Here is a 14,104-nt window from a genome sequence, read left to right as displayed (position 1 = left end):
CATGTGAGATCAAACACTGTTCTAATTGGCAAGTGAGAGGCACAGTGAAGTTATGGGTTCAAGGTTTCCCACTGACACCAGTTACGGAGCAAATTTAGAGGAAAGAGGCCCATTTTGAGAAATCAGGATGGAATAAATGGCTCTGGTATTGATTAAAAAATTGATCTTCTGGACTTCTCTGCTGGTCCAGTGGTTAAGAATCTGCCTGCCAATGCATGGGACATGGGGTTCGATTCCTAGTCTGGGAAGATTCCACATGCCAGGGGGCAGCTAAGCCCATGGGTCACAACTACTGAAGCACAGGCACCCTAGAGCCTGTGCTCTGCAACAAGAGAAGCCACTGCAGTGAGAAGCCCACACACCACAACTAGAGAAAGCCCACGTGCAGCAACAAAGACCCGGTGCAGCCAAAATACGCAGCATGCGTATATCTGAAATTAAAAAAAATAAAAAAAGAATAAAAAAAAAAAGAAATAAGAACTCAAGATATCAAAAATAAATAAATAAAAAAAACTTTAAAAAAATGGCAAACTAAATATCCTTTAGAATAATTTTTAAAAAATTAATCTTAAAAGAGAATAAATAAGTAAAATTAAAAAAATAAATAAATAAATAAATAAAATAAACAAAAAACCCAAACTCCTTTAGAACAATTTTTAAAATTAATCTTATCTGCTCTGTTACGGACCGCCCAGGGAGAATTCCCTGGTGATCCATTGTTTAAGACTTTCCACTTCCAATGCAGGGGACTCAGGTTCCATCCCTGTTCAGGGAAATAATTTCCTGTATTCTGTGCAAAAAAAAAGAAAAGGACCATGCAGGATTCCTCGATGGAGATAGACATCTCCTTGGGGGAAGAAGGGAGCTGCTGGAATCCCTGGGGGCACCTTAGCTGTTCAGCATGGCCATTTCAGGAGCAGAAGCCCCCTCCTTTCCCATCTGGGACTGAGGTCACTCCCTTCTCCAGAGCCTGGTCTCTTTGCAGGCTGAGAATGGCCCGGGGGGCTCCTGGCATCCACAGGCCTGGTGGCAAGTTGACTTACATTTGAAGCATTCCCCCTTGTTGGTTTTACCTCCAGATGGATGGGTGAATCTTCCTGAACACTGGGTTGTCCTGAGGTTGCAAAACATGGCTGACAGCAACTGCTATCAGTTGAGCTTGAACCCTGGCCTGCCTTTTCTCAAACTGAGCTCTTTCCTCCTCTTCCTCAGTTTGATCTTGATCATTAAGTACACCAAGGCCATAAAGAAGGCTGAGCACCGAAGAATTGATGCTTTCAAATTATGGTGCTGGAGAAGACTCTTGAAAGTCCCTTGGACTGCAAGGAGATCAAACCAGTCCACCCTAAGGGAAATCAACCCTGAATACTCATTGGAAGGACTGATGTTGAAGCTGAAGCTTCAATAGTTTGGCCACATGATGTGAACTCATTGAAAAAGACCTTGATGCTGGGAAAGATTGAAGGCAGGAGGAAAAGGAGAAGACAGAGAATGAGATGGTTGGATAGCACCACCAATTCAATGGACATGAACTTGGGTGAAATCCGGGAGATAATGAGGGACGGCAGGCGGGGGCGGGGGCCTGGCATGCTGCAGTCCATGGGGTTGCAAAGAGTCAGACACAACTGAGTGACTGAACAACAACAAAATTGCCTAGGAGGGGATTTCCCTCCTAAGTGGTCCAGTGGCTGAGACTCTGCACTCCCAGTGCAGGGCACGCGGGTTTGATCCCTGGTCAGGGAACTAGATCCCACAGTCTGCAACTAAAGATCCTGCAACCAAAGATTTTTAAAATAAATAAGTATTTTTTAAAGTCTATTAGGAGAAAGACTGAAGCGACTTAGTAGCAGCAGCAGCAGCAGGAGAAAGACACATGTACTTTGACTGTGTCTTCACCATTTGCCACTTCCTTAAGAGGACATATTTTCCCTGATCCGGGGTGATAGGAAGTCCCACTCTAGGTCACCCCAGCAGGACTAATCTTCTCATCCTGGGGTACCAGTCGTTGTAAACAAGCATAGGGGACTGGGGATCAGTCAGTGGAATACAAACTTATAGGAGTAGGAGAGGCTCAGTTTCCTTCCTGAGAGTTGGTGGGTGTGGTTAAAGAGGATTGTCTAAAATGGAGGAGAGAACATATGGGAGAAAAAAAGTACATGTGGAACAGCACACAGGTAAACCCAGAGTGAGCTGCAGGCAATAGCGGCAGTTCTGTTGCTCAGTTGTGTCCGACTCTTTTGTGACCCCATGAACTGTAGCCCACCAGGCTCCTCTTTCCATGGGATTTCTCAGGCAAAAATACTGGAGTGGGTTGCCATTTTCTTCTCTAGAGGATCTTCCCGAGCCAGGGATCAAACCTGCGTCTCCTGCATTGCAGGCAGATGCTTTACCACTGAGCCACCAGAGAAGACCAGGGGCAACTTAAGTTGCTCATATAGGGGCAGTTTTCCAGGTTGTTTTTCTAGCCCAAGATCCTCATATTTTATCCTGGAGTGGGCCCCCATCACTCAGCCAAGATGGCATCCAGCTGGCATCGTCTCCTTCCTTTGTCCTTCCTCTAAACTGAGGGCCTTCTCCACACGTGTCAGGCCAGGAAATCCACAAGAATGCACAGAATCAGGACCCAGTGCTCCTGTTGGGACCCCATCTCAAAGCATTAACAGGAGACCAGCTGCAGTGCCTCAGCCTGGGGCTTATCTATCCTCCCATCTTAGAGCTGTTGAGACAAATGGGAAAAATTGGCTTCAAGTGGCCAAAATTCACCAGTTTTCATCCCATAAGCCTGTCCACTCTCAGCAGACAGGGGGGTCTCCTGCCCTAACAGAGCCTCATCTCCTCTGTGACACTAGATGAGCTTCAGCCCTCTGGGATCTTTCCCTCCAGATGGACCAAAAGATACTGTCTGTGTCCTGGTTGTATGCCCACCAAAGAGGGGTTATAAACAGGTTTTCTTCCTATAGAATTGCCAAGACCAAACCCTCACATGAGGCAGGTGGCAGGGTCAGAAGCCAGAGGCATGCATGTGTGCTAAGTCACTTCAGTCGTGTCCAACTCCCTGCGACCCCATAGATGGTAGCCCACCAGGCTCCTCTGTCCATGGGATTCTCCAGGCAAGAATGCTGGATTGGGTTGCCACTTCCTACTTCAAGGGATCTTCCTGATCCAGGGATCAAACTGGTGTCTCTTACATCTCCTGCATTGGCAGGCTGGTTCTTTACCACTTTCGCCACCTGGGAAGCTCAGGAGCCAGAGGGCCTGGGTTCAAATCTCAGCTCTGCCACTTAGAACTGTGTGTTGTGAGCAAGTCACTTAACCTCTCTGTGCCTCAGTTTCCTCATCTCTGTAATGGGGGTGATAATAAGACTTACCTCTGAGTGTTGAGAAACAAACCAGTTGATGTGTGGGACATGTTCAGAACACTGCCTGACACATAGTTGGTGACCAATGAACCTTTGACGTCATGACTACATCCTGCAATCCCAACCATGGTCACCTATCACCACTGGCTCTGGAGATCATCTCTGCCATTTTCATGGTCACTTCCACCATTCCCTATCTGTTCTCTATCTTCTCACCCCACGAGGTCACAGCGCTCTCCCCTTTATTTGCTCCAAAGTATCACTAACAGTTGCTTGTGTTGTTCAGTTGCTCAGTCGTGTCCAACTCTTTTCGACCCCACGGACTGCAGCACACCAGGCTTTCCTGTCTATCACCGTCTCCCGGAGCTTGCGCAAACTCATATCCATTGAGTCAGTGATGCCATCCAACCATCTCATCTTTTGTTGTCCCCTTCTCCTCCTGCCCTTAAGCTTTTCCAGCATCAGAGTCTTTTCCGATGAGTCAGCTCTTTGAATTAGGGGTGGCCAAAGTACTGGAGCTTCAGCTTTAGCGTCAGTCCTAGGGGAAAGCTTTTAGTAAAACTTGACTGACATCTTGTTAACTGTTAGATGCCCTGGCCTCCTTCCCACTTCTTCCCTGGCCCCTCCTGAAAGGCCCCTCCAGGCTGCTGCTCTTCTTAGCTCCCCGCTGGCTGCCATGCTGCAGGGCTCACACCACCAAGAGTTCTTGTGATTACCACTCCCCAAATCTCTCCTTGAACCCAGAGTCAAATATGCTTTCCCCAGCCTAGCTAAGAAAAACAGACTGATGTTACTGTAGTGGCTGTTTGTGAACCCAGAACTCCTTACCTCTTTCTGGAATCAGTCACCTCATTATGTTTGGGGGACCCACGGGTCCCTTATTCTCAAGGCACATGGCTCTGGTTGGGCTGGCCCCTCCCAACTGTTCCAGGGAAATGCATGTGATTCAAGCCAGCCAATCAGAGCGCCTCGCCACCACCACCCCTACCCCGTCCGGGCCCGGCCCCGCCCACCCCCCACCCCCGGCCCCCACGTTACTTGTTTCAGTGCCTGGAAGTGAGGACAGGGCTTCTCTTTCCCTGAGGCCCCTAAGCAGGGGGGATGAAACCCCCGAGTGGCCCAGCTCTACCTTGGCCATGTTGTCAGGAGACCCTGCCTGAGAATGCGGACGCCGCTGAGTGAAGCAGAGCCAGAAATAAGATTTACTGGAGTATAGAATGCCTCCATCTGGGTGTGCTCAAAACCAGACTTTTACATTCACAGAGTCAATAATTCTCTCTTTCCCATTTTTATTTTATTTATTCTTTTGTCAACCAAATAAATAGCAACCAAATAAAACCTTCCTAATTCAGTTGACATGATCTCTGTAGCGGTGCACCAGCCAGAATGTCGATTAACTCATTTCCCTGTGGAGTAAGGAATCTGACACAGCCACGGAGTCAGGGGTCCGGTGCCAATTACCCAGTTTCTACCCCTGCTTCCTGACCTAACCAGCAAAGTAGAGTGTTCCTGTCTCATCAACTTAAGGATTCACTCGAGCCAAATTGAAAAAAATAACAAGGTTTTGCCTGTAATGCTATCATGTAAATGAAGACATCCCATAGAGAGCAGATATTTGTTATAAATAGGATAACAAGTGCTTACTATTTGCCGAGCACTTGCTGTGACTGTAATCCTCACACCAACCTTCAGAGATATCTCCACCACCTCTGGCAGCTATAGCAAACACCACAGACTATGGGCTCCTACAACAAATTGTTATTTCTCAGGTCTGGGGCCTGAGCATCCCAGATCAGAGTGTCAGTGTGGTCAGGTTCTGCTGAGGGCTCTCTGTCAGGCTTGCACATGGCCACCTTCTTGATGTATCTTCCCAGACAGAAGAGAGCTCTGGGGTCTCTTCCTCTTCTTTTTTTTTTTTTAATTTTAATTAAAATTTTTTTCTTTCATTTGGAAGATTTACAGTTTTTCATTATGCTTATTTCTATGTCCCATTCCCCCCCACCCCCACCCCGCCTTGGCTGTTGCTTTGTGGCTTATGGGATTTTAACTCCCTGACCAGGGATTGAACCTGGGCCTCGGCTATGAGAGTGCTGAGTCCTCACCACTGGACCACCAGGGAATTCCCAAAGATTTCTTAAATAGGACACAAAGGCACACACCATAACAGAAAAAAAAACAAAAACAAAAAAAAACCCCACACCTGATATTGCGGAACTCATCAATTAAATACTTCTGCTCTGAGAAAGGCATAAACAATGAAAAGACTTTAGGTTTTTGTTTTTAGTCTGTTTACCCAAAGAAGAATACATGTTACATATTCACAATACATATATTTGGCAAAGAACTATATCCAGAAAGTATAAAAAACTCACATATTAATAAGAAGAAAGCAAACAATCCAATTAAAATTGGCAAAAGATTTGAATAAACAAGTCTCAGAATATACAAATGGCCGGCAAGCACATAAAAGGATGCTCAACGTGAGTAGTTACAGGAAAATGCAAAGATGCAAATTAAAACTACAATGAGACACAAATACAGATCCACTTGAATGGCTGCTGCTGCTGCTGCTGCTGTTGAGTCGCTTCAGTCGTGTCCGACTCTGTGCGACCCCATAGACCGCAGCCCACCAGGCTCCCTCGTCCCTGGGATTCTCCAGGCAAGAACACTGGAGTGGGTTGCCATTTCCTTCTCCAATGCCTGAAAGTAGAAAGTGAAAGTGAAGTCGCTCAGTCGTGTCCGACTCTTTTCGACCCCATGGACTGCAGCCCACCAGGCTCCTCTGTCCATGGGATTTTCCAGGCAAGAGTACTGGAGTGGGGTGCCATTGCCTTCTCCGACTTGAATGGCTACAATTAAACAAACCAACAAACCTGGCCATACTACATGCTGATAAGGATGTGAGGTACCAGAGCTTTCATTCATGGCAAGTAAGCATGTAGCATGGTTCAAGTACACTGGAAAACAATTTGACAGTTTCTTAGAAGGCAAGCATACACTCATCATTTGACGCAGCATCTCAACTCCTAGGTATTTAATCAAAACATATGGACAGGTACTTCCCTGGTGGTCCAGTGATTAAGACTTTCCTTCCAATGCAGGGGATTCAAGTTGGATCCTTGGTCAAGAACCTAAAATCTCGCATGCCTTGTGGACAAAAAACCAAAACATAGAAGCAATATTGTAACAAATTGAATAAAGACTTTAAAATCTGTACACATTAAAAAAAAAATCTTAAAAAGAAAATACATCCACACAAAGATTTGTCCATACCACTCTAGTTCATAATCACTAACACTAGAAACAACTCAAAAATCCATCAACAGGTGAATAGGTAAACTGCAGTGTGGTCATACAATGGTTACCATTCAGAATGAGTGGCTGCTACATGCAAATACATGAATGAACTCCAAAAACAAGCTGAACAGAAGTAGCCAGGCAGAAAAGAGCACATCCTACACTGTTATACCAAGTTTAGAGCAAGAAAAACCAGTTTATGCTGATAGTAAACAGTTCAGTGGCTAGCAGTTGCTAAGAGCGCTTGAGAAGAGGTGATGGAAATATTCTGTGCCCTGACTGTGATGTTAGCCCCACAACCACATGCATTTGTCAAAACTCATGGCACTGTACATGCAGGGTGAATTTTATTGTATGAGCAATATACCTCACAGCTATACTCCAATAAAAAGTTTAAAAAAGAAAAATCAGACATACAAAAATCATTAATATGTATGTATTATAAAAAAAATACACCTCAATAAAGCTGATATTAAAAATTGAAACAAGAAAAGAAATAAAACATGATTTCCCAGTGGTTTAGACCCCAAGCTGTGGAATCTCCTTCACCAGGTATTTAATCAAAACATATGGACAGGTATGGAGCAGCTCTGGTCCCTGCTCCACCATCTACATGATATGTAACCTTGATCAGGTCACTTCACTTCCTTGTGCATCAGATGTCTCCTTTGCAAAATAGGAATAATAAGACTATACTACACTGCTGCTGCTGCTGCTAAGTCGCTTCAGTCATGTCCGATTCTGTGCGACCCCATGGACTGCAGCCTTCTAGGCTCCTCCGTCCATGGGATTTTCCAGGCAAGAGTACTGGAGTGGGTGTCATTGCTTTCTCCGATACTATACTCAGTTCAGTTCAGTAGCTCAGTCGTGTCCAACTCTTTGTGATCCCAGCACGCCAGGCCTCCCTGTCCATCACCAACTCCCAGAGTTCACTCAGACTCAGACTCACGTCCATCGAGTCAGTGATGCCATCCAGCCATCTCATCCTCTGTCGTCCCCTTCTCCTCCTGCCCCCAATCCCTCCCAGCATCAGAGTCTTTTCCAATAAGTCAACTCTTCGCATGAGGTGGCCAAAGTACTGGAGTTTCAGCTTTAGCATCATTCCTTCCAAAGAAATCCCAGGGCTGATCTCCTTCAGAATGGACTGGTTGGATCTCCTTGCAGTCCAAGGGACTCTCAAGTCTTCTCCAACACCACAGTTCAAAAGATCAATTCTTCGGTGCTCAGCTTTCTTCACAGTCCAACTCTCACATCCATACTATACTACTCAGCCATAAAAAAGAACGAAATAAGGCCATTTGCAGCAATTTGGATGCAACTAGATTATAACTTGGATTGAAACTAGAGATTATCATACTAAACGAACGAAGTTAGAAAGAGAAAGACAAATACCAAATGATATCACTTATATGTGGAATCTGAAAGATGACGTATAGAATCACAGAAATAGAGAATAGATTGGTGGTTGCCAAGGGGGAGGGGTTGGGGGAGGGATGGAGTGGGAGGTTGGGATTAGCAGATGTAAACTATTATATATAGGCTGGCTAATAGAGGATATATACAGGATAACAAGGTCTTACTGTGTCGTACAGAGAACTATATTCAATATCCTGTGAGAAATCATAAATGGAAAAGAATATTTTAAAAAGGAATCTGTATGTATATATGTATGTAAAGCTGAGTCACTTTGGTGTACAGCAGTGATTAACACAACACTGTAAATCAACTATACTTCATTTTGAAAAAGAAATAATTTTTAAAATTAAAAAAATAAAAAATTATTGTCTTTCTATAAATGAAAAAAAAGTATCTATCTCAGAGTGTCATTTTAAGGACTGAATGGTTAGCACAGTGACTAACAACACATAGTAGGGACTCAGGAAATATTAGCTAAATATGTATGTAAATATATATATATTCCAACTTCCCCAGAATGTACAATGTAGATAAATTATTACAGAAAAATGCCTAGAAGGAAGTACACTAATACATCGAGTGGTTATTTCAGAGTGGTGAAATTGTGGGTGATTCAAAAAATCTTGTTAAAGATTGTACAGTAAATATGCATATATTTTCTAATCACAATGGAGTGTGTAAAAAATGGTGAAAGCTTTGGGCTGATGTAAGTCCAAGGAAACTGAAAAACTAAAGTACAGTTTGCATGCAGGGGATGCTTTGACACCAGTAGACATCCATGGGGCCTCAAGTGGCCTAAGTTGTGCTACTCCTTACAATGGAGCCCTGGGGAGCCAGCAAAATGAAAGAAGAAAAGTCTCAGTATAGGGAAATGCAGCTGATTTTTGTGTGTTGACTATGTGTCCTGCTATTTTGCTGCATTCATTCATTAAGCTTTTAATAATAGGGTGAGGGGAACTTTGGGCTTCCCGGGTGGCTCAGCTGTAAAGAATTTGCCTGCAAGGCAGGAGACACAGGAGATGTGGGTTCGATCCTGGGTCGGGAAGATTCCCTGGAGGAGGGCATGGCAGACCACTCCAGTATTCTTGCCTGGAGAATCCCATGGGCAGAGGAGCCTGGTGGGTTATGGTCCATTGGGGTCACAAAAACTTGGACACGACTGAAGCGACTTAGCACACACACACGGGGAAAATTTTAGGGAATCCTACATATAAGATCATATCATATATATATGTTATAATTCATATATATATGTATTTCTTGACATGAAAAAAACAGTTTAAAATACAATACAAACTTCAGTTTTTTCCTGAGCAATTTATGAATAAGTTGCCAATATATTGCCTCTTTACCTCCAAATACTTTACTCTGTATTTTGTGCAAATAAGAACATTCTCCACTATCTATACGGTAAGGCAGAGATGAAACCAGTAAATTAACACAGATGAATCATTACCATCTACTGCTCAGAACCTAACCACGTTTGTGGTTGTGCCAGTAAAATGCCTTACTTTTCACTCTATTTTCTGAAATTTGTACCGTATTGGTATGTTATCTACAAACATTTTAAAATGTTCAATAACGATATGAAAACACATACATAAAATAAAAATTAATTCACTTAACAATGAGCCCTGGAGTTCCAGTGGATGCCAGACTGGTCTCCGCAGGGGACCCCTTATTCCACTGTCCCTGAGAAACATACTCAGAAAGGCTGGCCATGGGGATAGGTACCTGCAGTTGGAGGTTTGCAAAGTGCAGGATAAGTTCGGGTCATGAAAGGGCTCGAACTGGCGCCCGGGGTTGGTGGTCCCACAGGATTTTGCACCCCTCTTCAAGGTGCTTGTGTAAGTCGCTTCAGTCATGTCAGACTCTTTGCGACCCTATGGAGCCTTCCAGGCTCCTCTGTCCATGAGATTCTCCAGGTAAGAATACCGGAGTGGGTGGCCGTTCCCTTCTCGAGGGGCTCTTCCCCGACCCAAGATTGCGATGTGGGCAGCGGCCAGGAGGGGGCAGCATGTCACTGGCTTCGCAAGGTACTAGGCTGAGAAACATCCCCCCAGGGGAGCGGCTCTGGACTTTCCCAACTCCTGGTATGCGGTGCACGCTCCCTCCAACCTCTCTCCATCAACTGCTTGAGACCATCCGCCGCTGCGAGCACCTCAGAGAGGGTGCGGGAGTCGGCGGGGGAGGGGGGCACTCCGTGGTATGGACTCCTCTCCCCACAGTGGCCAGAAAATCCCCACCTGGCACTCGGGGCTGACTTGGCTTCTAAGTTGTACCCCGCCCCTCGTTCCCCCTCCAGAATCCCTGGGGGAAGGGGCAGTTCAGGGCCATCAGGCGAGCCAAGGAGGAAGTGTGAGAACAGCGCCCTAGAGGGCAGCAGGGACACAGGAGCCGGCACTTCGCGTTCCGGACCCCGCCAGTGTGCGTCTGCCTCCGGGCGCGAACTGGCGGAGACTGTCCCATCTCGGGGACAGAAAAGTAGGCCGGCAACGCCCGGATCCCTTCCAAGCCTGAACCCGCCCCAGCGGAGGGCTGGAAAGCCTGGGGAGCCAGGAAGCGGGGGCAACTGCAGAGAGGCCGAGATTCACACATCATCTCCGCGAGACTGGGGTCTCCAAGGGACCTGTTTGCAGGCTGACCAACCGCTGGGGGGGTGGAGAGGGGGGGAGGCGGTGGTGGCTGTTATACCCTCAGAGGGGGCGCCAAGGGTGGGCTTAGTAGTAATTCGTGCTCAGACTCTTTGCAACCCCATGGGCCGTAGCCCGCCAGGCTCCTCAGTCCATGAGATTTCCCAGGCAAGAACACCGGAGGGGGTTGCCATTTCCTCCTCCAGATCTTCCAGACCCAGGGATCGAACCCATGTCTCCTGCATCTCCTGCACTGGCAGGTCGGTTCTTTACCACTGAGCCACCTGGGAAGCCCAAGGGAGGGCTTCAGTTCAGTTCAGTCGCTCAGTCGTGTCCAACTCTTTGAGACCCCATGGACTGCCGCACGCCAGACTTCCCTGTCCATCACCAACTCCCGGAGCCTACTCAAACTCATGTCCATCGCTTTGGTGAGGGCTTGGGCTCCTCCAGACTCCCTCAGTCAACTCCACCGCATTATCACCTGGCTCCTCCGTAAAGTGCAGCAGGAAGGCGAGTCAAAGCCCCACCCCCACCCTCTCCAAGCCTCCAGGAATAGAAATTGCCCTCGGAGATTCAGGGTCGGACCCACCTGGGCCACTTTGTGACCATTAGCCATTGTCTTTACCTCTCTTCCCTGATAGTGCAGTTAAAGAATCCCCCTGCAATGCAGGAGACCCTGGTTCGATTCCTGGGTCAGGAAGATCCGCTGGAGAAGGAATAGGCTACCCACTCCAGTATACTTGGCCTTCCCTTGTGGCTCAGCTGGTTAAGAATCGCCCACAATGCGGGAGACCTAGGTTCGATCCCTGGGTTGGGAAGATCCCCTGAAGAAGGGAAATGCTCCCCACTAGTATTCTGGCCTGGAGAATTCCATGGAATGTATAGTACATGGGGTCGCAAAGAGTCGGACACAACTGAGCGACTTTAACTTCACCTCTCTGAACTTGCTGCTCTTGTCTATATGAAGGAGACACTGACACAAGACAGGCGCACAGATGAGGGACTAAAGACTTTATTTGCCATCCAAGACCCCTGCCCCGGGTCTCCGCCAGCCCTCCTGGGAAGGCTCAGAAGATCTTCACCAACTCCAGCTGCAGGTCCCCGCCCACCTCCAACGCGCGCACGCGCCCTGGCGGGATCCGGTACCGGAAGTGGTGGTACTCAGAGTCTGCGATGACCGCCTGCAGGGACGAGGAGACACTGCTTAAGGTTCCCCAGGCAACTGCGGGGTTATTCCCGGCTCGTGCCCACGCGGCGTGACCTAGGCATGCACGCAAGCCCCCACTGAGAAAGAGGTCTATTATTCAATGAAGCCCCTTGTCATGAGGATTAAATGAGTTCATTGTTGACACCTGAGTGCTTTTTAAGCTTTGGCAGTGATGCAGTTGCCAGAATTCCTGGATGCATCGCCTTCCTCGGACGCACAGAAAGTGAAGAACAGCCCGGGTAGTGGAAGGTCTTCAATGACCACCCCCGGCTGGGACTTATTCGGGGTCCTGTCTTCCAAGTCGTCCATTTCCCTGTCCCAGAACTGCTACCTCAGACGCCAGTGGACAGGGAACAGGATAGAGGATGTCCACATCTTCCGGCTGGACTCCCACCCTTTGAGCACTTGGCTCTCACTGTCTCGTCCTTGCTACCGACACATGCCTACCCTCTGACAGTAGTGCGCTTGCGCCAGGGGAGGTGAGGAACTGGGGAGGCCCTGCCCACCTTGGCCACGCCTTTGATCCCAACCTCTGCCAAGAGCCTTCCTGGCCTTGCCAAGGGAAGAGATGTGGGTGTTGGAGCCCGCCCTGTGGAAGAGACACACCTTGAAGCCTTCTTCAGTGGCAATGAGGAGCACGTCGAAGGGCTGCCCTCGCTGGAAGGGAATGCCTGAGCCCCGCTCCTCTGCGCCCCAGGTGCCGCGCTCCAGGGTGTTGAAGACCACCGTGGACTCGTCCAGGCGGGGGTTGAAATGCAGGGCGGCATCACTGCCGGGTTCCTCACCGCACAGCAGGTTCACGTAGAACCTGGCAGGTGGTGGAGAAGAAGAACATTGGATAGAGGAGTTACCCTTTGCCAGAGCACATCCATATTTACAGGAACGTGAGAGCCACACACCAGGGAAAGAGGGGAGATGGACTGGAGACCATGGAGCCCAGATCCCAGGGCACCCAAAAACCAGTGGGAGACCTGGACACACATTCACCTAGACCAGGGCCTGGGTCCCCCTCATTTCCAGAGTCTGGGAGATGCCAAGGACTCATGGTCCTGAAGACCAGGGTGCTCCCACTTCCCAGAGGGCTGGGACAATACCAGGGACCCCCAAATTCCCAGGCACTGTAGATTCTCAGAAATCCTGAAGATCCCCACCCAGGAAGCCCTAGGATTGATTGCCTAGGCCTCCTACATGCTGCCCAGGGCACCTGTGATTCATAGGTTATATTTCCAGAGTGGCTGTGCACTTGGACTTGTCATGAGATTGCCCTGGAACCCCCAGATTCTTTGATGTAGGGTCCCCACCTGCACAGTAATGGGACAGGTAAGTGAGGACGTCAGATTCCAGGAGGGCAGAAATAGCCTGGGGATTCCAACATCCTGGTGGGCAAAGTTAGCCTGGGGTTTTGTTCTCTGGGCTGTAAAAGTGGGGTTCACTGAGCCTGGAAACCTCCCACCCATTACCGCTGAGGCTCGGGGGTCTCACCTGCCAGCCTTGTCGGGGACTAAACCACGAATTCTCAACACAGTGCCCACTCGGATGCCCTCGGGCAGCGAGGTCTTGTGGGGGACGTTCTGCAGCAGCCAGAGTGGATCAGGGAGGCAGAGGAGAGAGACAAGTGGGTCAGCTGTGTGGAGAACATGACCAGGACGCAGAGCAGCAGAATCAAAGAGAAGAAAGGGCACAGAGACACGGGAAAGAGAACCGGGGGTGCAGAGGAACACAGAGACTCAGCAGGAAGATACTCAGAGGGACAGAAAGATAGACAGTAAGGGGAACCAATGTGGGGAGGGGTGAGAGCGTGGGGATGGATTGGGTGAACCCAGAAACGGCAGCCCAGAACATTCTGGCACAACGGAACACCCGCTTTCTCCCTGAAACAGGAGCCCTCAGCCAAGCCCCAGCCCCTCCCCTCTGCCAGTGCAGCCTTGGGTCCAAACCCCTCAAGCCCCCACACTGCGAGCACTCACAAAGCTCCCGGCCATGGCTGGAACAGCGGGACGGCAGTGGCAGTGGCGTGGCTGCTGGGACCTTAAATCAAAGCAGGGTGTGCCTGGTCCTGGTGACTCAGCCTTTCCACACCCACCACCCACACCTGGCACAGACCCTGGGGCCATGCTGGCCCAGCACCCTCTTTCTAGGGCCTCTGATGCCCCTGCCATCCTGAGGATTCCCAGGTGTACGGTTCCTCCCCT

General features: G+C 48.5%; 1 protein-coding gene and 1 non-coding gene across 2 annotated transcripts; both read right to left on the bottom strand.

Moving 5' to 3' along the window:
• Positions 1-5,406: 5,406 nt before the first annotated feature.
• On the bottom strand, positions 5,407-5,478 carry TRNAE-CUC (transfer RNA glutamic acid (anticodon CUC)). Its single transcript has one exon. It is a non-coding gene; the product is annotated as a tRNA-Glu (tRNA).
• Positions 5,479-11,772: 6,294 nt separating this feature from the next.
• LOC102275586 (galectin-7) lies at positions 11,773-13,894 on the bottom strand. Its single transcript, XM_005911756.2, has 4 exons — positions 13,880-13,894; positions 13,395-13,483; positions 12,519-12,720; positions 11,773-11,886 (listed from the first exon to the last, which is right to left on the bottom strand). The coding sequence occupies exons 1-4, from the start codon at positions 13,892-13,894 to the stop codon at positions 11,773-11,775; spliced, it is 420 nt and encodes a 139-aa protein (XP_005911818.2).
• Between the last annotated feature and the right edge of the window lie 210 nt (positions 13,895-14,104).

Source organism: Bos mutus, chromosome 18 (genome assembly GCF_027580195.1).
Source record: "Bos mutus isolate GX-2022 chromosome 18, NWIPB_WYAK_1.1, whole genome shotgun sequence".
Taxonomy (NCBI): Eukaryota; Metazoa; Chordata; class Mammalia; order Artiodactyla; family Bovidae; genus Bos; species Bos mutus.
The sequence above is the reverse complement of the archived record's forward strand: the minus strand, read 5'-3'. Positions and strand labels throughout refer to the sequence as shown.

Bases quoted from the DNA above. Each gene is read 5' to 3' on its own strand.
- LOC102275586 (XM_005911756.2), bottom strand. The intron at 12,721-13,394 runs GTGAGACCCCCG...ACCACCTGCCAG, and splicing joins GTCCCCGACAAGGCTGGCAG to GTTCTACGTGAACCTGCTGT. The intron at 11,887-12,518 runs GTGTGTCTCTTC...TCGTCCCTGCAG, and splicing joins CCACTGAAGAAGGCTTCAAG to GCGGTCATCGCAGACTCTGA.